Raw genomic sequence first — 23,317 nt, forward strand, 5'->3', positions numbered from 1 at the left:
ACAGCTCTCGTTTTTTGATATTCGGAGTTTTGGATTATTCTCTCATGGAGCAACCATCGAGGAAGCGTTCTAAAGTGTGGGAATATTTCGACCCAAACAGTTCCTTCAGCACACCAGCCTCCCCTGTTCCCTGTGACAGAGTATTTTCAAAAGCTGGAGAAATTGACTAAAAAAAAAAAAAAGAACCCGTTTGAGTCCTTCTACTGTGCAAAAACTGTTTTTCTTGAATAAAAACACCTGAAGTAACACAAGCACCCTCTTTATTACACCAAGCACACTCCCAAAGAAAATATGAATGACAAACCAAAAATTTTCACATTGTTTTTAAATTATTATTCCATCCATCCATCCATCCATCATCTTCCGCTGGTCCGGGGATCGGGTCGCGGGGGCAGCAGCTTAATCAGAGAAACCCAGACGTCCCTGTCCCCGGCCACTTCCTCCAGCTCTTCTGGGGGGACCCCGAGGCGTTCCCCTGCCAGAGATCCAACGTGTCCTGAGTCTTCTCCGGGGTCTCCTCCCAGTGGGACATGTCTCACCAGGTGTCCAGGAGGCATCCTAACCAGATGCCCGAGCCACCTCATCTGACTCCTCTGGATGCAGAGGAGCAGCGGTTCTACTCCGAGCCCCTCCCGGATGACCGAGCTTCTCACCCTATCCACCTACTGTCCTGGCGGTGAATCGCCACGCAGCAAAATGAAGCATAAACGTCTCGAGCCATTAACACAAGCGCAAGACGCAAGCGCAAGGGCAGTTAAAAGAGGTATAACTCAGCCTTAAGGGAGAGCCCAGACACCCTGCGGAGGAAATTAATTTTGGCCGCTTGTATTGGCGATCTCGTTCTTTCGGTCACTACCCACACAGCTCGTGACCATAGGTGAGGGTAGGAACACAGATTGACCGGTAAATCGAGAGCTTCGCCTTCTGGCTCAGCTGATGGCGCACCGATCCGCCTGTCAACCTCCCGCTGCATTCGTCCCTCACTCGTGAACAAGACCCCGCGATACTTGAACTCCTCCACTTGGGGAAGAATCTCATTCCCGACCCGGAGAGGGCAAATTATTATTTCATGGGTAAATTAATCAATATTTAATGAGGTACTACAAACCCATATGTACAACACACATACATACGTGTTATTATCGTGTTATTATATGCATCACATTCGCAGGGCTTCATATGGTGCAACAATCTCTACGCCAGTAGATGTCACCCAAGGGAATTGAAAGAAGCTTCGAGTAGTGAACCACTTTATGACACAATGGTTCAAAATGATTCAATGCTTCAAAAAGCCTCGTTTTGCCATCACTACTGCCAGTCATGGGTTTGATCCGGAATAACGGAGTTTTCAGGTGAGGAATTGAGATGCAGGTAACCAGGCTTGGCTCAACCAGGAAGCAGAGTAACTTCGGGAAACAAAAACATGACAGGTAAGTTATCATGGAAGGATCACAAAAGGCTCGATGCTTGAGACTTGAAGTTACCACGTATGGCTAACACTCAGGCGCCGAAGGACTAGCAGCATGCTCCTTAAATGCTTCTCCCTGATGAAGGGAAACTGCTTGCAGGTGTTCGTAGTTAGACTCCGGACTCAGCCACCATGCTCACAACGTCATCTTGTGGAAGGAAAAACATAACACACTCCCGGAACCCAACAATTCTAGCCATTTTCACACATGCACTGGTATCCTGAAGTATTATTATGTGAGAAGACAAATATCCATATCATTCTCTCTGGACTTCTTATGGAAATTTTCCTCGAACCTCCCAGTAAAATCTCTGGAACATCATCTGGTGAAACAGTGTACGAACGTGGCAGCAAATATCCTGGAGAATTTACTGCCTGTGTGCCAGTGGGTGTGCGTGCTGATAAGAGTTGCTCTGTCATTCTCCTTTTTGCTGACATGTTTGCTGCTTTCTACTTCTTAATACATACACATACATGCAGTATTGATGGCAACGTAGCAGGGAGCCTCAAACATAATGTGTTGTATGAAAAACCCAGTGATCTCCTCAGCCTAGTTTCTGCTTCCTGTACTGCTTCCTGTATGCTGTAGACAGATGCTCCCAACGTAACCTCTCCCTTGCATTTCCAGCCATTAGAGCGCATCTCTAGATGAAAGCCTCCCACTGTGAAACACGTGTGAAGAGCAACTGCATCCGGACCAAACACCCCCTTCTCCTGTGTCAAAGTTCACTGCTTTGTTGACTGATCCATCCACCTCCACATCCTCCTTACATGGACTATCTGGCTCAACGGCTACTTCACCTCCTTTACAGAATTAATATTTACCATTATTGTATGCCAATATATATAATATAATATACCACAGTAGTTTATCTTGCCTTGATCTCATCCCTAAGAGTTTGTTGAGCTTTTCACAAATCTACCATTGCTTCATTCCGAATTAACACTGCATTCACAATATCATGACAATCCTTTCAGGTATAATGTTTTTTGTCTTTATCATTGGCTTTTTAATCACGCATACACAACTTAGTAGTTTCAAGAAAAGCTTTCTCACTCTTATCAGCTTCTTCGAGGTCTCTCTGTGGCTTTCCAGTATCACCTTCAACAGCACCCAATAGTTTAATATCACCTTCAGGCCCTGGCAATATTTGGTCTAATAAATCTAACACTATCTATCACTATCTCATCTTCATTCGACAGTAGTTACAGCTTTGCCTCAGAAAGCTAAATTTTTTTAGAATCCAAAGTCACATCAGAACAGTTTCTACCAAAGTGCATGCAGTGCTGCTCTCTTGACACTTTGCTGACACCTGTTATATTAATTTCTTTTAGTTATTCCAGGTTTCAGCTGATTTTTGAATGGACAAATTCTTATTGTTTAATAACAATTTTGCTCATGAAACCTACTCACAAATGTAGCCGAAATGAGAAAAAAAAGCTAATTTGACTCAAAAAATGTATTTATATATATATACATATATATGTATGTGTGTGTGTGTGTGTGTGTGTGTGTGTGTGTGCATATATAGAAGTGAGCCAGGCACCTTGTGTCTAATGGGGTTTTAATTGAACAGGAGAGCAGAGAGGTCCATGATGAGTACAGAGAGGCAAAGTCCATCACCATGACTGAAAAATCCACACATTGTGAAGCCCCTCCCTTTTTCAACCTGCCTTGCAGCAAAACCAATTCATGATAATAACTGCTGCAATTGTGTCTTGCACAAAAGCCTTTAATCCTCATTCACCACCTGCTAGCCTGTATTTATTTCCTCTGCCCTTCACTTCTGTAAGTGACATTCTTAACTTGGATACAAAAGGTCTTAAGTAGGATCCATATTGTTGTGATTCTGGGCCTGGCATTGAATGTTCTTTTGAGGCTTATACGGGACGATATAGGCTCATTTGGCTGAGGAGGGGAAAAACTATAAAGGCGGGAAGGCTGGTGGGATTACAAATGCCCACAAACCAAACAAGAAGATTTAAAATGTAACTTGTGTCACTCAGAAATAGAAAAATGCAATTCAAAACATAAAACCTGCTTTTCACCTTTTGGTTCTCCTCCTTCAAAAGGATTCCTATTCAATTACTTCTAATCTCACCTCTATCTCCATTGTCACTTTTCCGAAGATTTTATTTCAGTTTTGTCAAAATAGCAGTTCAATCCAAAACTGTATTGAAGAACAACACATGCTCTGCTCCCCTGAAGACCCCTAGTCTGTGTTTGTCTGCCTGTGGGTAGGTGATAACCAGAAAAAGAGGTTGAGGAAACAAGCTTACCTCATCTCCTAAGAGCCTGATACTGCAGAATGGGATCATAAGGTCTCAGCGGTGCAGAAACTCCTGCTGCATATTGTTGCTCTTTCCTGTTTCAGAGTTTATCTCTTGGAGCGGGAGAGGGTGTTGGGGGAGGGGGAGGTGACAAGGAAACGGTTATCTTTCGGGGAGAAGTGCTTGCAGATTGGAAAGTTGCTTTGGTGGTGCCTGCACTGCATAGGTTATGGGAGGTTAATGTGAAATTTTACAGCAAATAAGAGCAGCCAGCGGGGGGAAGAGTCAGACAGAGTGGCCAGGGCTGCAGGCTGCGGGAGGAGGAGAAAGGGGGAGGTGTGATAGGAATACATCTTAATCTAGCACTCTGTTTCTGTCAAAGCTTGTTCCGGATCAAATTATGAGAGCTGGCCAGTGAGCTCAGTCCCATTACTAACAGATGAGTCGATCGCTCATCCTGTTACGGCTTTACAAGGCTTCCCCGCTACTGTAGACAGGTACAAATTTAAGGTTGAGTGATGCTCTAAATTGGATCCCATAACTAGAGCAATGGAACTACAATATCACTTTATGATCTCAACACTGAAATCCACTCTGGCACCACTTCTCAACTTGAAGCAATTCAGGCTTCCTTGCTCGTGGTGACATTTTAAAGACATCACTGTGGTAATATTCATCAAACACAGCCTCCCCTTCAGTTGTATAACTGAACAGCAATGAAATATACATTACTTTGTTTTTACACAGTTGCCACGTCATGAGTCTGTCTTTGCAAAGAGGAGCTGTGGTGCAAAAAATCCCCTCTGAAACTCGCTGCCAGATTTGTCATTGTATTTATAGACCTGGCAAGTTTGATTGAGAGAGGCAATAGAGAAAGCTCTGAGAGGGAACACAGAGTTGCTGAGGGAAAGCATAAATGAACGGGGAAAGACTGAAACGATACAGCGGAGGGGTATATCAATCAAAACGCATGCATTTTATTCCAACGAATAGAGCAGGAGAGCAGAACTTAAAGTATAGGTAAATGGACGCCATGTCCTCCATCAAAAGCCCTCACTGTGGTTTAGTTTTCCTTTTATTAGCTCTGCTGTCAAATGCATGTGGGCTGTGGTAATAGAAGTGATTGATAACAGAGCATGAAATTAAGCTTTTCCTCTTCAGAGCTGCAAACACTTGCCAGTGAGCGGAGGCTTGCAGATTATCATTACCACTCATGAAGAGAAGTCAATATTTGGCTACAGCATCTTGTAAGAAATCACATAAGTGTGGTTAAGTAATTCTCAATAAATCACCTCACTGTAAAGAGCTTCAGTACAGCAAAAAACTGAAATATGTGCAGGTCAAAAAGGAGGGGCCCAAGATTAGATTGTTCTGTTTCATAGTTCTAGTTCTGTTTGACTAATAATCATGAATACTGAATATATATCCTGTGGATTTTAAGTGTAACTCATAATCAAACATAAGAGCCCTCAGTTTACTATTCCAGATGGAGGTAATTCTTGATTCATATGATCAAACTCAGCGATAGGGTTTGATTAAACTGGGCGTGTTATTTTTAACAGTTCCTTATGCACAAACATTTGCTTGAATGATGTATTTGTCTCTTCCACTTCCAAATAAAATGTGCACACATATATGCAAACTCTGGCCAGTGCATATGAACATTTTTGAGATGGGAGATTTGAGATGCATATATGGGGTAGTGAGCTGAATTCATTTCGTCTTTAATCAGTGCTGTCTCATTAAACTTCCAAACCCCCTAGGCACAGAGGAGAGGCTGGACTGACACTCAGTCAAATGTGAAACTGCAGCTGCTTAAATGTAGGATGACACGGGATGTAACAGGATTTAGAAAAGTATGTCTCATCTTTCCACGATATTGAGCGTTAACCCTATTGAGGCAAACTGATTAAATGATCAATAGTTTAAAAAATCCAGCATCATGCCAGAAATGCTTAAAAGACTTGCAGAACCTGCACATCGTAGAAGGTTTTCAGTTTTCAGTTTTTTCAGGTCCTACTTGGAGGAGCGGAGTTATTTTGTGACCATTGGAAGTAATCAATCTGATCGAGTGGCTATGACATGTGGAGTTCCTCAGGGGTCAGTTCTTGGACCCCTTCTGTTCACCCTATACATGCTGCCTCTGGGTCAAATTCTGAAGAACTCTAAAGTCAACTACCACAGCTATCCAGATGACACACAGATATATCTCGCACTGTCTCCAGATGACTGCAGTCCTATAGCGTCATTGTGCGACTGCTTAGAGCAAGTCAAAAAGTGGATGAACCAAAATTTCCTTCAGTTAAATCAAGAAAAAACTGAGGTCATTGTGTTTGGCAACAAAGAGAAGAGGTTTGCTGTCAGTAAACATCTTGAGTCACTGTCTCTAGAAACTAAAGACCAAGTCTGGAACCTTGGCGTGCTGATAGACTCAGACCTGACCTTCAACAATCATATCAAATCAATCACCAAATCAGCCTTTTATCAACTTAAGAACATATCCAGAATTAAGGGTTTCATGTCCCAAACAGATCAGGAGAAGCTGATTCATGCTTTCATCTCCAGCAGACTTGACTACTGTAACGGTCTTCTGACTGGACTCCCCCAAAAGAGTCTCAAACAGCTGCAGCTCATTCAGAACGCTGCAGCCCGAGTTTTAACCAGAACAAAGAGATCAGATCACATCACCCCAGTTCTCAAGTCTTTACATTGGCTCCCGGTCAGATACAGAATAGATTTTAAAGTTCTGCTGCTCATCTACAAATCACGGAATGGTTTAGGTCCAGAATACATGTGTAGCAGTCACAGTGCCGTGTGGATTAAGAGTTTTTCAAACTTTGACAAAACCAACATTCCTGTGGGGGATGTTTACGTATGTGGATATAAACCAGATCTTCATTTTCTTTCCACAAAGGAAAAAGAGACAGAAACTGCCTAATTTACGTTCACCTTCTGCCCTCTTAAAAGCTTTTTGGGAGTGAAAAAAAAAATAAGCAACAGACACTTGCAATAAAAATTGGGATAGACTCTAACAAACAAAGAACCTTTCTGTTGGAGATGTTGGAGACCTCACTATCTTATCTTCACCATGAATCGAATTGACATGTTAACACCCTCTCCCCCAGAGAAAGAGACCAGATGGCTACATACGAACTGAGAAGACTTCATAAGACTCACTTTTAGTCGAATCTTAAAACTATATTAAATGTGTTTGATAACCGTGTACAATTTCTTTCAGGTTTCCAGCTTGATCACAAGACGCATATAGAGACAATTTGTACGATTCTGGCTTAAATATTGACGAAGAAACAAACTTGTTGGAAAATGCCCAACCTGCCTGATGGAACCACATTGCCCCCTAGTGGTCTGCAGTGTTGATTAGTTGAACATTTAAATCCCAGAGGACTCAGTAAAATGGGCAAGATATATGCAGCTATTAACTTCTAACGATGTCCCTTCGGTATCTATTTGGTATTTGTTTGGTGTCCCCATTGTTAACACAGAAAATTAGCATTGTGTGGTTCACTATTCATATGTCACGATTTCATAGATATTCATCTGAATTTTGAAAGTCATAATTGTCTTTATCATGTGTGTTATTTTGATGTCTTTATATTACAAGTCTATGTTATATCTTTAATCTGCATATCTTAACAAGATGTGGTGTTTTCAGAATCACCGAGACAAATGTTCTATGAGATGGGAGTAATGGAGAAATAAGAGTTTTCTTTGTCTAAATCCAGAAATCCCCATATAGCACAGATCACCTTACACAGACATGCACACAGTTCAAGCATGTCATTGGCTGAAAAAGTAGTGTAAGCCCCGCCTCCGAGAGTCAAAACCCGGAACCCGCGGAAAACACGCTCTCTAGTTCTCTCGTTGGCTGGCTCGCTTCAGGCGTCTGCTCTCTTGCTTCTTGCCTCTTGTTCCAGAAGGGTTCCAACCCAGAGTTTCAGAAGGAGATTTGAGCAGAGAACAGCTGCTCAGAGAGTTTTGGAGATGGTTTAAGCAGAAGAGAAGAGCTCACCAGAGTTTGGGAGTTTTCCCATAATCTCAGGAGAGAACGGAAGGACGTGTGGATAACGATGCAGCGGACGACCGGAGGAGACCCTCTAGAACCCAGTGAGACCCCGGAGACGAGAAAGAAAGACCCGAACAAAGAAACAGATTGAAATACTCTGAAGATGCACGTTTTACGTGTTTTTGTTCGTCCCTCGCCATCCACGTCCTTCTACGTCGCACGTCCTAATCTCCGCTGCTTCACGCCATCATCACCTTTTCCTACCAAGAAAGCCAACTCCAAGCAACCTTTTATTAATCTTCTGTGAACTTAAGTTCACTTCATCAGAGAAGCAACGGACCCACTGACACTCAAAAGATTCGATCAGCTAACCACAGTCCTCGGCACCATCGTTTCGGTTTCCCGGTGAAAGAAGCAACTGAGAAGTCCGCTAAAGTCAGCCACGACAGCCAGGAAGGCCCAGAGAGCGGAAGAGAAATCCCCTCGGACCCGCGTGGCCGCTGCCGTGTTCCGAACCGGCTAAACAGAACTTCAGCACAGTAAGACCGACCCGTTTTCACCTTAAAGTGGGTTTGATGGATGTCTCGAGGCTTTCACAGAATGATACATTAATCCGAAATGTCAGTATTTAGCTTCAAATAGTCAGCCAACCCAAACTATTTGAATAAATCCAGTATCTCCCCATTCCCCATATTTTATTTTATATTCACTAAGTGTTTTATATAATCACCCATATTCAATGCATCTCCTGTTTGTTTAAAGGTTCATGTCTAAGATCATATCATTGTAATAAACAGCTCATATATCTATATATATGTTATAATCACAGATTGTGTCGTATGCTTTCTTTACGTAATGTCTGTCCAACCAAACGAGAACTTCACGAAAGTAGCGAGATATGAGACTGAATATTAATTGAATATTAATTGAAAGATTAATTTAACACCAGGATCGTAAGATTTCGAACAGTTTTCCTACCTGACTGTGACTTAAATTAAGTAAAAACCTAGGTAGGTGGTGCCCTGAATTCGAGGTAAGGTTTATTTGAGACTGTAAGAACATCTCATAAATCCTTATATTTAATACGTATATAAATACCCGGTAACGCTACATATTTTTGGTGCCCCGTGTGAGGCGTTTTACGGTAGACTGACTTACGTGAAGGAAAGCATAAACATGATATTGGCTGGTTCATTATCTGGGTGTGAGCAATGCAAGCAGTGGCTGTGTCTGTCTTTATAAACTTAGAATGACTAAAAGCACTTTATCAGAGTAATCGTGGACGCATGATAACTCTCCAAATCCGTGGGTGCGCAATATTAATTGCACACCGCAGAAGAGCAGCCAGCTGTCCCGCTGTCGCTGTCTCCTCCCAGAATAAAGATTGCATGCACAGCGCAAGAACGCTGAATTTAAAGGCCTGGCCGTAGTTGCGAGTTTCCAACACGGTTGATTTGATTTTTATGAGTATCACAAATTCAGCCGCGAGTCCCGGTGAATTTAGTCAACTCAGAGCCTCCTCAAACACAGGAGTTTTGATCCGCTGTAATCTTGCAGCCGGACATAAAAAAAAAAGCATCAAGGTGCTATATTGAAACCCCATGAAGTGGGGGAGCGAGTTTAAACGTTGTTTAACGGAGCGTTGTGACGCCTAAAATAAAGTAATACAGATTACTTATTGAAAGTTAAAGCTGCTGAGCTTAACTGAATGAGTCAGAGCCGTCGCTCCTGATAAAATAAATGAATAAAATAAATAAATAAAATACACACGGTCACAAAACGTGATCGCATGAATTACTTAAACAGTCAATTGTTTTTGTATTATTAAATAAATGACCGGAACGCCGTGTCTGTTGAACCCAGTTGAAAGAAAAAACTGAGGGTGTGTTTGTTTAAAAATGCTTACAAGCCCTAACTAAAATAATAAACGGCAGTAGTGGACAGACCAATTTTGCTGCAGAAAAATTGAGTTGGTGACTCTATTCGTTGTTATTATCAAAGTTGGTGACTTTTAGAAGCATTCTGAACTGAGGCCGCCGTGTCTCAAGCATTGTGAATGTTGCAAATCTGTGTTTAAAAGTTTGTGAGCAAACTACAACATCGCTTGTGCACTGTCTGTGAGAGAAGTTAACCCTCTCGTTCCCCAGGGGAAATGAGGCGAATTCACTGAATCCTTGAAGGACTATTGGTGGGCGGTGCTAGAAATCGTCACCAGTGACGTCAACTCCTCACTCCCTTCTCTCAAACCCGCCCACTTGAAGCTTTTTGACATGTGAGCCGCTCAGGATCACATTAAATAGGATCACAAAGAAAGCTGATCATTTTGCTTGGTACTAACGAATACCAGCTTTATTTGAATATTCTTTAATGCATTTGAATTAATTGTTTGACATAAACAATACCAACTTTGTTATTTGGAAACATTAATTGAAGCTAATTTATCTCAAATGTGTGTCTTTCACCAAATCAGATTACCTTAACAGGAACTGATTATAAGACACTAAGGCTTAAAGAAAACAACAGCCAAGAGCTTGTATGTTCCCTTTTGTGTTAGCATTAATGTTTTCCCTCTTTTTACCATAACGGTTAATGATAAGCTTCTAAATTAAATGCATTTCTTCCAGTTTTGAGTAAAATAACACAGCCGTGTTTATTTTAACATCCTTCCTTATTTGTTTCTCAAGTAAACAAATTCAAAAGGAAGAAATTAATTTCAGGAGAACAATCCTTATTCCCAACTACCTTCACATTAACCCAACTATTTTCCCTTGTTCCAAACTCAAACTTATTTTCAGAAAGAACCCTTTCTGAGACAAGTGAAAAACAAGATGATGGACTTAACAAAACAGTTGATACTGGGTTATGCCTTAAAGAAAAGATGCATTAAAAGACCTGAAACAGAGCAAATCAGTTTAAAGCCATCGGCTGAGACAAAAGCTAAAAAGCCCAAAGAAGAATCTCTGACCAAAATGTTAAGTAGTCTAGCTGTGGTGTTCGTTAAACATGCACACCAAGTGATGGAACAAGCCGCTGACAAACTTAAAACTCGGTCACAGAAAAGGCCACAGTTTCAGGAGGAAACCAAATTCCTCCAACACCAACTTGAAGCCACTGAGAGGGCATCCAGCCAAGCTAATGCCCAAGTAACAGAGTTAACAACACAGGTTGAGAACTCAAACCAACAAATTATTCAACTCAATGAAAACAACAAAAAGCTTGAACAGCTACTTCAAAACTGCCAACAAGAGTTGATTTCAACCCAAGTCCAACTGAAGAAGGTGGACCAAGCACAAAAACAGTCCCAGCAATCTCTACACGTGGTTCTGCAGAAAATGCAGGATTTAACAGTCAAAGTGCCAACTGATGACAAGCATCTTAATGTTGAGCAGGAACAAATGCAGCTGTTGACAGAACAGCTAAGCAAAGCTAAGGATGAGCAAAACGCCGCTCATCCACAGCAGGAACACCTATCAGATAAACCAGAAGGTGTTGAGATAGACCTACGTCAGTCTTTGGAGACGGGACATGAACAGGAAACACATGGCTTCCCCCAGGAAGACACAGGGGACCCTTTTCCTGAAGTGAAAACAGCCTACAAGAGCTCAATTATTTCACCCCCGTCTTCAACGACAACAAATTCTTTCAGATCTGAAAAGATCGTTTATGATCCAGGTAAACCGGATCAATCATTTCCTACTCTAGGACCCCAAGTTCCACAAGCTCCTTCTGACGAAGAGCTTGACAAAATTGCTCGCCATGTGCCCAGATTCGAGCCGACTCTTGGGACGCCACATGACACCCGAGCATATTTGGACGACATTGATTTCTTCCTGCGAAGGTTTCCAAACGCATCAGTTAACAACAAATTCTACTTGATTAAGGTTACATCTAGCCGCGAAGTCAGTAGATTCATTGAACGTCAACCCGATTACATCCGGAACGACTATACACTCCTCTGCCAAACACTCGAACGCGAGTTTTCAGACGAGCTGACCCCATCTGGCTTAACCGCTGCCATGATGGTTAAACAAGGACAGAATGAGCTGCCTCAGCAGTATTATTACCGCCTCCTCAAAGCTTATTTTGGTTTCAGCAACAAGGTAGGAATGGAAGAAGACATGAGTTTCAAAACTCTTTTCCTTCAAAACCTCCATCCAACTACCAGCTATCACTTAGGAGTTATAGCTAACCCTCACACTGCTACCATTCAGCAGCTACGTGAATGGGCCAGTCTAGGTTTCCAAAAACATAGACAAGCTAAACAGCCAGAACCCATCACCACACAGACCCAGAACCCTGGTTCTTGGTCCCCAGAGTTAGAAGTGGGACAAAGTGGCAGACCTCCAGCAGAGGTCCCCCACTGGCCACATTCTCAACGGCCTAAGAAAGGCTCCAAACACAACTATTCCAAATCCTCATGGCCCAGCCATGAACCAACTCACTGCCACAGTGAAAACCACAGTGTTCATTCAAACCCGCAAAAAGACATGTCTTTTCAAAATCGACATGACCAGCAATCCGCTCGAAACCGCAACTGCAATTATAGACTTCGGTCTCGCTATAAACCATCACACACCGCATGGTCACAACCATCACCAGATCAGAAAACAACTGAGATGAGCAGAGTCATCGACAAGGACCACATCAAATCTCAGCAATGGTCTAGTGAAATAAGTGCCATCAGTCAAGATGATATTGATAGCCTGAAAAGTCTGCTACTAAAAGAAAAGAAAAAGTTCAGAACCCAACCGTGCTAACAGAGACTTAGAAATGCTAGCCTGTTCCTGGAGGTAGGACCATACACTCCAACAAACATTCTAGTAACCCCGAATACCAAACCTTTAACCATAGCTAACTCTTAAAGGAAGCAAAGAAGCTTACCCTCAAAATATCACTTACCTAATCACGATAAAACTACTCCGTAGTATCATGATGCCTCAAGATTGAATCCAGGACACCTCAGTGTTCAAAACTTCAATTTTCAAGTCTATCATCATCTGGTGACACACTCAACTTACCTTATTTCACCCATGTGACATCTACAAATGGGGGAAACTGGTCTATAACTGAATTAAAAGCAAAATTAGCAGTGAAATACTGACAACAGCTTTCACCATGGGTCCTTTAGTTAGAATATCACTCGTTACTGCTGTACAGTGAAGCCCTGTCCAGGACCGCCGCCGCGACAAATATGTTACACATTACTGATCGTATAAGTCCTGCGAATATGCTCACACTCAGGTAGTAAACGTGCTCATTTCCTAACTATTAAGAAATACCACATCCTAGATCATGACTCTAACAATGAGTAAAATTCTCCCCTAACATTGATCTTTTTCCAAAAGAAATCTGCATGCTTTTACTAGGATTTTCCATTTGAAATTATATAGGCTTAGAAACCTTTACTTATGAACATTATCTTTAGCTATTAGACATTTACTACGTAGGTTAAGTAAGCTTAACAAAATTACGTTTATAGCCATTGTACGTTTATAGCCATTGTTGTGTCAGAATTGTATTAGGCTGTCTCGAGACACCCACCATAACCCTCTTGAGAGTCCTAGCAACCACCAGACTCGGACACACTGGACTTCTTCACCTGCGATTCGGATCAGCCACGAGTTCAGATCCGATTCGAATGGGGGAATGTAGCAGTCACAGTGCCGTGTGGAGTAAGAGTTTTTCAAACTTTGACAAAACCAACATTCCTGTGGGGGATGTTTACGTATGTGGATATAAACCAGATCTTCATTTTCTTTCCACAAAGGAAAAAGAGACAGAAACTGCCTAATTTACGTTCACCTTCTGCCCTCTTAAAAGCTTTTTGGGAGTGAAAAAAAAAATAAGCAACAGACACTTGCAATAAAAATTGGGATAGACTCTTACAAACAAAGAACCTTTCTGTTGGAGATGTTGGAGACCTCACTATCTTATCTTCACCATGAATCGAATTGACATGTTAACACCCTCTCCCCCAGAGAAAGAGACCAGATGGCTACATACGAACTGAGAAGACTTCATAAGACTCACTTTTAGTCGAATCTTAAAACTATATTAAATGTGTTTGATAACCGTGTACAATTTCTTTCAGGTTTCCAGCTTGATCACAAGACGCATATAGAGACAATTTGTACGATTCTGGCTTAAATATTGACGAAGAAACAAACTTGTTGGAAAATGCCCAACCTGCCTGATGGAACCACATTGCCCCCTAGTGGTCTGCAGTGTTGATTAGTTGAACATTTAAATCCCAGAGGACTCAGTAAAATGGGCAAGATATATGCAGCTATTAACTTCTAACGATGTCCCTTCGGTATCTATTTGGTATTTGTTTGGTGTCCCCATTGTTAACACAGAAAATTAGCATTGTGTGGTTCACTATTCATATGTCACGATTTCATAGATATTCATCTGAATTTTGAAAGTCATAATTGTCTTTATCATGTGTGTTATTTTGATGTCTTTATATTACAAGTCTATGTTATATCTTTAATCTGCATATCTTAACAAGATGTGGTGTTTTCAGAATCACCGAGACAAATGTTCTATGAGATGGGAGTAATGGAGAAATAAGAGTTTTCTTTGTCTAAATCCAGAAATCCCCATATAGCACAGATCACCTTACACAGACATGCACACAGTTCAAGCATGTCATTGGCTGAAAAAGTAGTGTAAGCCCCGCCTCCGAGAGTCAAAACCCGAAACCCGCGGAAAACACGCTCTCTAGTTCTCTCGTTGGCTGGCTCGCTTCAGGCGTCTGCTCTCTTGCTTCTTGCCTCTTGTTCCAGAAGGGTTCCAACCCAGAGTTTCAGAAGGAGATTTGAGCAGAGAACAGCTGCTCAGAGAGTTTTGGAGATGGTTTAAGCAGAAGAGAAGAGCTCACCAGAGTTTGGGAGTTTTCCCATAATCTCAGGAGAGAGCGGAAGGACGTGAGGATAACGATGCAGCGGACGACCGGAGGAGACCCTCCAGAACCCAGTGAGACCCCGGAGACGAGAAAGAAAGACCCGAACAAAGAAACAGATTGAAATACTCTGAAGATGCACGTTTTACGTGTTTTTGTTCGTCCCTCGCCATCCACGTCCTTCTACGTCGCACGTCCTAATCTCCGCTGTTTCACGCCATCATCACCTTTTCCTACCAAGAAAGCCAACTCCAAGCAACCTTTTATTAATCTTCTGTGAACTTAAGTTCACTTCATCAGAGAAGCAACGGACCCACTGACACTCAAAAGATTCGATCAGCTAACCACAGTCCTCGGCACCATCGTTTCGGTTTCCCGGTGAAAGAAGCAACTGAGAAGTCCGCTAAAGTCAGCCACGACAGCCAGGAAGGCCCAGAGAGCGGAAGAGAAATCCCCTCGGACCCGCGTGGCCGCTGCCGTGTTCCGAACCGGCTAAACAGAACTTCAGCACAGTAAGACCGACCCGTTTTCACCTTAAAGTGGGTTTGATGGATGTCTCGAGGCTTTCACAGAATGATACATTAATCCGAAATGTCAGTATTTAGCTTCAAATAGTCAGCCAACCCAAACTATTTGAATAAATCCAGTATCTCCCCATTCCCCATATTTTATTTTATATTCACTAAGTGTTTTATATAATCACCCATATTCAATGCATCTCCTGTTTGTTTAAAGGTTCATGTCTAAGATCATATCATTGTAATAAACAGCTCATATATCTATATATATGTTATAATCACAGATTGTGTCGTATGCTTTCTTTACGTAATGTCTGTCCAACCAAACGAGAACTTCACGAAAGTAGCGAGATATGAGACTGAATATTAATTGAATATTAATTGAAAGATTAATTTAACACCAGGATCGTAAGATTTCGAACAGTTTTCCTACCTGACTGTGACTTAAATTAAGTAAAAACCTAGGTAGGTGGTGCCCTGAATTCGAGGTAAGGTTTATTTGAGACTGTAAGAACATCTCATAAATCCTTATATTTAATACGTATATAAATACCCGGTAACGCTACACATGAATGACATGCTAGCAGAGTATAAGCCCAGTAGAGCTCTGAGATCTGCTGACTCAGGTCAGATAGTGGAGCCCAGAGTTCAAACTGGACCCGGTGAAGCAGCTTTTAGCTGTTATGCTGCACACAACTGGAACAAACTACCAGCAGAACTGAAATCAGCCCCAACTGTAAGCACTTTTAAATCCAGGTTAAAAACATTTCTCTTTCGGTGTGCATATGGTTGAGTTTATATTTTTCTTTTTCCCCTCTTCTTTGATTGCTTTAATTTTTATTCTATTTTTTCTTTAAATTGCTTGTTTTTATGCTGCTTTATGCTGTTAAATGCCTTGTCTTTATGTAAAGCACATTGAGTTGCCTGTGGTGTGAAATGCGCTATATAAATAAAGATGCCTTGCCTTGCCTTGCCTTGCCTTGCCTTGCCTTGCCTTGCCTTGCCTTGCCTTGCCTTATTCTAGAACTGCATGTAAGCCACCAAGTATGTTTTTAGTTGTCATCTAATTTCTGATGGTAAAATTGCTATGGCAAACAGACGTGAACTCAGTGTCATGGCGACACCATATCTCAAAATGTATCATGTGACGACTCTTGCACTATTAGCGGGCTTCTTCATTATGAGTCTACATCAACTTCAACAAAATACAAGCAGTTTAAATACGGAAATAAGTAGTGTTTACTTGTGAAACTTCTCTTTGGACATGATTCTCATAGAGATTCCACTGACACTGTTAGAGGAAAGTGATCACAAGTACTTCCTGGCCTGTGTGCACTTCAGCATCTGTATCAGATAGCCTACGTTCTTCTTCACCTTCTCAATGTCAGTTCTTAACATGATTCATTGTCAGGAGCCACCAGTTAGCAAACAAACTGTTTGATTCATGATGTGTGTTGCATTGAGCATTTCTGTTTCAATTTTAGCTCATAGAAGGCAGAATATAACTCTAATCTACATGTACACATTTCCAGGTGGGCTGTGAATCATAAAAAAAAAATACGGGATTTTTTTGCTTTAGGAGAGCTAACCTAGCTTAACTCTTATCCTGACTTTCATCCTCTCTTTTTGGGGTCAATCACTTTACTTGCAGCAGATTTTATCCAGCAGCTCTGGGTGGCTGATTGGAGGACACTAGGGACAGAGATGGTCTGCAGCGCTTAAGCCAATCCCCTTCCCTGCTCTCTATCTTTTCTTATAGTGGCTAATGTATCACTCATTTAAGCAATCATGCTTCATTTATAAACAGAAAGCAAAGGTAGACAGAAACTCAATGCAAAATTAATGCTAATAGTGTTCTATACTTCCACAACTTTTAAAATGCGAATCAGTGTTTTTCAGCATGTTCTATCTACAAGTGGATGTCAGGTTTATGCACCTTACCAAACATAGTTATGTTGTAGAACAAGCAGCTCTTTCATTTTAATGGGGGATTATTCTCTGACATGTTTGCTAAGATCTTGACTTGCTAAGATCATATTGTGATTATAGCAAGTGATCCACAAAAAAGGCTTGAAAAGTAATTAGGTTTAAAACCAGAACCACTACTGGAAAAAAATGACCCTTTTAATGTAAGTCGTTCCTTATCAGTTCCATATTGATTCACATGTGAGCTAGCAAAATGTCTGTCTGAAACTAAACTTCATTTTTAAATTTACTCAGTTACAGTTTGTTTGAACAGGGTCCAGGGCCAGCACACAAATTGCAGTTAAAGTTCAGGCCTTTAACCAACACTTCACACTGGCCAAGTGTGCCTTGGTCAGTTGTGATATATAAGGCAGATTTGCACAGTACAAGAATCAAAGTGAAGAAACTGAATCTACAAATATTCTTTCACATCTTTATTGTGATGTGCAAAACATATACCATATAATTTCACAAGCAAATGTGATGCCATCTATTGTGTGAGCCTACATATTTGCTGGTTCCTCCTTTGCTAATGCTCATTGTTGAAGGTGGGAAATGTCTTACGCCAGCCTGCCACACACGCATACGCATTTACCCACACAAACCAGTGAATGCACAGCACCAGGAAGGTTCCACTTGGTGAGGAAAGGAGGATGTAACTTTAGCACCATGCTGAGATCCATCTGCTGTTGGCGTCCCCCTGCGGCCTGACCCCATGGATGCAACTGACATCCCAGTTCTCAGGGGTATCTGGGTGCCAAGCACCGGTAGAGTTCAGATGGCTCACAGCAGGATAGGAAGAGCAGCTAATGTGTTATATTTACACAACTATGTTCGAAGAGGAATAGCAATGCTAGATTTTTTACTTCCTGTTTTCATGTGATAACAGATGCCAAGGGCTGAACAGGATTTACTAAAATTTAATGGATCTCAGATTTGTTTACACAGAAATTTATATCAATTCTCAACAGAACAGTATAAGTGTTTCATTCTCTTGTAAACAATTCAGCCACAATAATGATAGTCACCTCATTGTTCCTACATGATAACTCAACCTATTGAGTAGTGAATTAGGAAATATGGGGAAACAAAGGAAGATGAGATTGAAAACATTTTTCAGCTGAAATATTCATAGCCTAATTAGAGTGGTAGGGAAATATTAACTGGATAGCAGGTGTGTGTTCACAGTTGTTATTGGTATCAGCTGAAGGCTTGGGTCCAGTCAATGGGTCAGGGTTTTTTTTTTCTGTTTTTTTTATTTTTGTCTTCAAAGTTTCATAATGTCTCTGAGAAAATGTTGTATTTTTCTGTAACTGACAGGGAAGCTGGGCAGACAACAAATACTTTCAGCTGAGAAGAGTGGCAATGTTTTTTTATTAAATAGGTGAGCCAAGTTTATATACTATATCTATTTGAGTGTAGCAGTGTACAGTTAATTTTATTAATTGGGTCAGTTTAAGTGGCAACTTGATTCCAATCATAGACATACAAAAGAGGTTGCCATGGAGCCCATGTATGAGAGCAAAATGAGGAGGCAGGAGAGACTAAGATGAATAGGGAGAGAACTCTCAGTTTATGAAGGAAGAAATTCGGCTGAATATTACAGTAGGTAAAGGGGGGGGTGTTGAACACATTTAGGCTATGTTCACATTACCAGCAGCATTGTGCAATACCAATTTAATACACATCAGATTTGATGGCTTAAAATCATAACTGCAGTTGTCTTACAAGTGATTTATTGTGAATGCAACTTGCTAATGACACTGACTTTTTGCATGCAGCAACTACAGTGAACTGCATATTTGTGAGACCACTCCAGAGATTAGATGGAGACACACAACCAATTCTAAAATGGAACCTACGGCAGCAAATTGGTGGTTGGCATTCAGTTCTAGAGGATAGCAAACCTTCATCCAGCTAAATAGAAAAAGATTCAGATGGACAAGAAAGGATAGACTGCTGTTTTAGAAACTATTATGGGTAGTACTGAAGTAGTTCTGAAGGTTTATGACTACCATACCATGGTACCATACTACTACCATAGTATATGCATGCAAGGAAAAAGCTGCTTGGAATTCAATACAAGTGTCCTCACTCCTGTTGCATCACCACACATCAGATTCTGTATATTACTGATCTCAGATCATATTGTAAAGAATTAGAATTGATCAAATTTTTGTGTCCACTCAGCCATAAGGAAAGGAAAAGATATATATCCATCAAGAAACAAACCCATATGTCAGACACTAGTCACATTAATTCAAATATTCTTATTTGAGTGCTCTTTATAGTGCTCTTCTGTCCTGGTTTTGTGTATTTTTCTTGGTTTATCTTGTATTTATCTTGCCTTATATTTACATGGAATTTAGAAAAACCTGTTAATTCATTTCCATGTGATGATTCTGGGATTATCTTTCTTTCTTTATTTTAATACCAAGATCGTTTTGCCAGCTGTATATCAAATTTCCAGACTTTCATGTTGCGTCATCCGGTTAAATAAAATGCATCCATTCGTTGGTTTGTGACCATGATACCCTCAAAATGAATGACATCCCTATCAGACTTAACTGTACTTGATGCCAACAACTGTTTGTCACAGGTCAAGGGTTTTTTTTTGTCCTGTCCCCATGTCTTGGCTTGTCATTTCCGGTTTTATTTTGAAAGAGTAACTCTCCTCTCGTTTCAGGTCACTTGCCCTTCCTCGTGTGTCTCGGTCTGATTGTCTGATGAATGTTTCCACCTGTTCCCTGTTAATCCAGTGTATAAGAGTCTGCGTCTCCCCTAGTCTTGTGCCAGTGTGTCGTATTCATCAGTATCTGAGTGCGTTCACTCTAGCCTTTCCAAGTTTTGGCACAGACTTGTTCCAAGCAACCTTCGTGGTTTGTTCTGTTCCTCCATGAGAGAGATTTTGGTTTTGTAATTTTTATATCATAGATTGGTTAATCCATGGCATAGTATATGTTTCATAGCTCTTTTGTTTCCTCCGAGTGGAGTGATTCTTTGTTTTCTTGATATTTTTCATAGTCTAGTGCCTCCAGTTTTCAGGAGTGTTTTTCAGATATTACTTACCATAGTCTACTTGGTCTTTCCTCCGTAGCGGGAGTCATTTTGTGTTACATGTAACTTTTTGATAGTCTTTTGTGTTTTTCCTCCTTGTAGTGGAGCGACTATTATTTTGATCCTTTTTATAGCTATGCTTCTTCCATTTTTGGAAGAAGTAGGCCTATATTAAGATAATTCCATAGCCTTTATTTACTTTTCTCTCGGAGAATTGATCCTCTGCTTTTCAATAAAGTTCGTTATTGGAATACCTTATCCCTGCATCTGCGTCCTGAGTTCCTTTGCATGCTAACACAGTAAACTATGGTGGCAAAAATATTAAGGTTATACCAGAAGCATTGGAGGCATGTTAGCTCTTGGCCTAAATGCTAACATGCTCAGAGCGTCACAAATGACAAGCCACTGTCACAGCACTGCCTTTGCAACGCCTACATTCCCCCTTTTTAGAATAGGAAGAATTTTCAAGGTAGCTCACGCACACGTCAAACCCCAAGCAAAAATAGACTCTGCTTGCCTCCACAGAAACATGCCTTTATTATAGCAGCTATACTGCAGCCGTTGTCTCTATATAATGCAGCACAATCCAACTTGTGCTGCAGCCTTACCATCAAATGGAACTGGGCCTTCAAATAAAATCGTACAAAGTGTGCTATTTTTTATCTTGTTAGCTGGTGCACAGAGAAACATTGGTTTAGGATTTACGCTTATGCTTTTTAATTATAAGGCTGTTTGCACCATGGGAATACCATGTGTTAATAAACATTTTACACACTGTGATGAGATGCAACTAGCAGAAGGAAATTTCAGGGCTTGTTTCTCAACAGGGACATCTCATCTGTTTATGTGCACACTTCGACTTGTTTACTGCAGGAGTGCCAGTGCCCTGCTTTGCATGTGCTCACTACTACACCTAAACAGGACAAGGGCCATGGTTGAGGATCTCAGCCTGGTCAAAATGTTTGCATGCTGTGAGTATGGTTTGTACTGGATGAAAAGTAACATTTTTAAGGTGGCTTCAGAAGTTCTTCAGGACTATCAATGGAGGATGCCACTCTATACTCAGCTCCTAATTGTCTCTTGGTTGTAGTCTTATCTTTACTATGGTCTTAAAAGCAGTATTAATCTTTGCATCTTTCAGCAAGAGTCAAACAATTTTTTTTCACCACAGCTATATTAACTGACATGTCAAAATGTTGAGCATGAAAATGCTCAGGTATATTAAAGACTGTTGCTTTCCATTATCTGCTGTTGATTCACTGTCATGGTTTACTGGGACACATTATATTTTTGATTTCATCTGCTCTTTTCCCGCTGTGACTGCTCAAATGAAATGCTACAAAGCAAAATGACACATTTTGAATCACTTTGGCACTGGGTAATATCCTTAAATTTATTTCCTCAGGTGTAAGCAGCTGACTTACTCAGAGGACCTTTCTCAGATCTCAGTGGTCTTCATCTTTGTGAATGAGGCACTGTCGGTGATCCTGCGCTCTGTCCACAGTGTGGTCAACCACACACCAGCACACCTGCTCAAGGAGATCATCCTCGTGGACGACAACAGCGACAGTGGTAAGACCTTTAACGGCTTCATTAATGGGGTGGAAATATTAAAAAGACTCATCACTTGCACATCCTTTTCAGAAATTACTTTCAGGTGCCATCAGCAGCCTTTAACTTCTGGTCTTTCATACACTCTGCTTGATACTAAATGACAGTAGAACCTGAGACTTTGACAGACACCGTGAAGGACAGATCCCATATCTTTTTCTTATTCAGTTATCTCTCGTCTTCCCTCAGATTCTAGATCATAAAACCTGCTGTTTCACATTGTCGAATGCCGCTCTGCTCATTCAGTTTATTCATTTTGTCTTCTCTGATAGAATGCAAACTAAGGAATCATACACAAATGATTTTGTATGATGACTGAGCATGTTTTAGTATTTATGTATGTGTGCCATAGTTTCTTATGTGTTTGGTTTTGTGAGTGACAGTTGAAGTGATGGAGAACCCCTGAGGGCAGACGTTTGATCACCAGGGTTTGAAATAGATTTAAAAAGAGGAAGCAAGGTGATGGGATTTGTCTCATCCTTATTTAAACCCCCGCATATGACTGTCTCCATAGCGATGTAGCAAATCCTTCCGTTCTTCTATGCTGCTGACAATGCTTGCTTCCACATCCCAAAAGATTTCCTGTTTGGAGAGAGAGGGACAGTGAAGTAGATTACAGACCACATTTGGCCCTTCTTCACTTGGCACAGAGTAGCAAACCTACCTCCCTCAGGCTGGCAGAGGAAAAGGGTGCATAAATAACATACTGAAAGAAGGCAGAGCAGGAGTCACCACTGGCTCATCTCTGCTCCCCACTGGGGCTCTAACTGCCTTCCATTAAAGAGGGAGCTGTTAAAAGCCAGTGAGCAGACACAAATGGAAACCGACCTCCTCTCCTCATTATATCAATCTACCCCTCACATTTAACTCTTTTTCTGAAATGGATTTTTTTGAAAGAAAAACCCTATTTTCAATCTGAGGGCTGTAATATGTTCAGCATTCAATTTTTTTTATATAATATAACTCTCCTCCTTTCCATGAAATGTTATTGTTGCAAAGGTACCGTGACACTGAAGGACAATTTAGATCCTCTTCTAGTTTTTACGTCTAGTTTAAAAAAAAATGGCAATGGCCAAATGCCAAATGTGAGGCTTTACAGCAGCCATTCTCAAACCAATGAGCGACTTCACAGTGGCAGTCTGCTTGCATGTGAATCTACCCAACAGTGTGTCAATGGTGGGTTGGCTCAAGTAAGTAGCATCTTCGCTACTTAGCGAAGGTTAGCAAAAAACAAAGAGTGCGTCACAAATATTTCTCTACTCAACCAGTCAATTTGATAAAACGTTGTAATTCTATTACATCAAATAGTTTCCATACTGGCATGTTCTTAAATTGCAGCCCTGTCTCATAATACAGCACAGTCTAATGACAGATTTCATGTCAGGTGGATGGTGTTAAACCCCTGACCTTTATTCAGGGGTTTAACTTTTTTTTTACTTTGGTTCCACCTGTCTAATGGTTAGAGTTAGGAGCTACAATTACATTTTCAGGGTTGATAT

The 23,317-nt window shown here is 41.0% G+C and overlaps 1 protein-coding gene across 1 annotated transcript in view; it reads left to right on the top strand.

The window, feature by feature from the left end:
- galnt9 (polypeptide N-acetylgalactosaminyltransferase 9) overlaps positions 1 to 23,317 on the top strand; it is a 134,808-nt gene that overhangs the window by 21,891 nt on the left and 89,600 nt on the right. The window contains exon 3 of the mRNA XM_075468387.1: positions 21,613 to 21,779. Coding sequence (XP_075324502.1) covers positions 21,613 to 21,779 — 167 coding nt within the window. The remainder of the gene's footprint in view (positions 1 to 21,612; positions 21,780 to 23,317) is intronic.

The sequence above is a fragment of the Odontesthes bonariensis genome, chromosome 6 (genome assembly GCF_027942865.1).
Source record: "Odontesthes bonariensis isolate fOdoBon6 chromosome 6, fOdoBon6.hap1, whole genome shotgun sequence".
NCBI classification, from domain to species: domain Eukaryota; kingdom Metazoa; phylum Chordata; class Actinopteri; order Atheriniformes; family Atherinopsidae; genus Odontesthes; species Odontesthes bonariensis.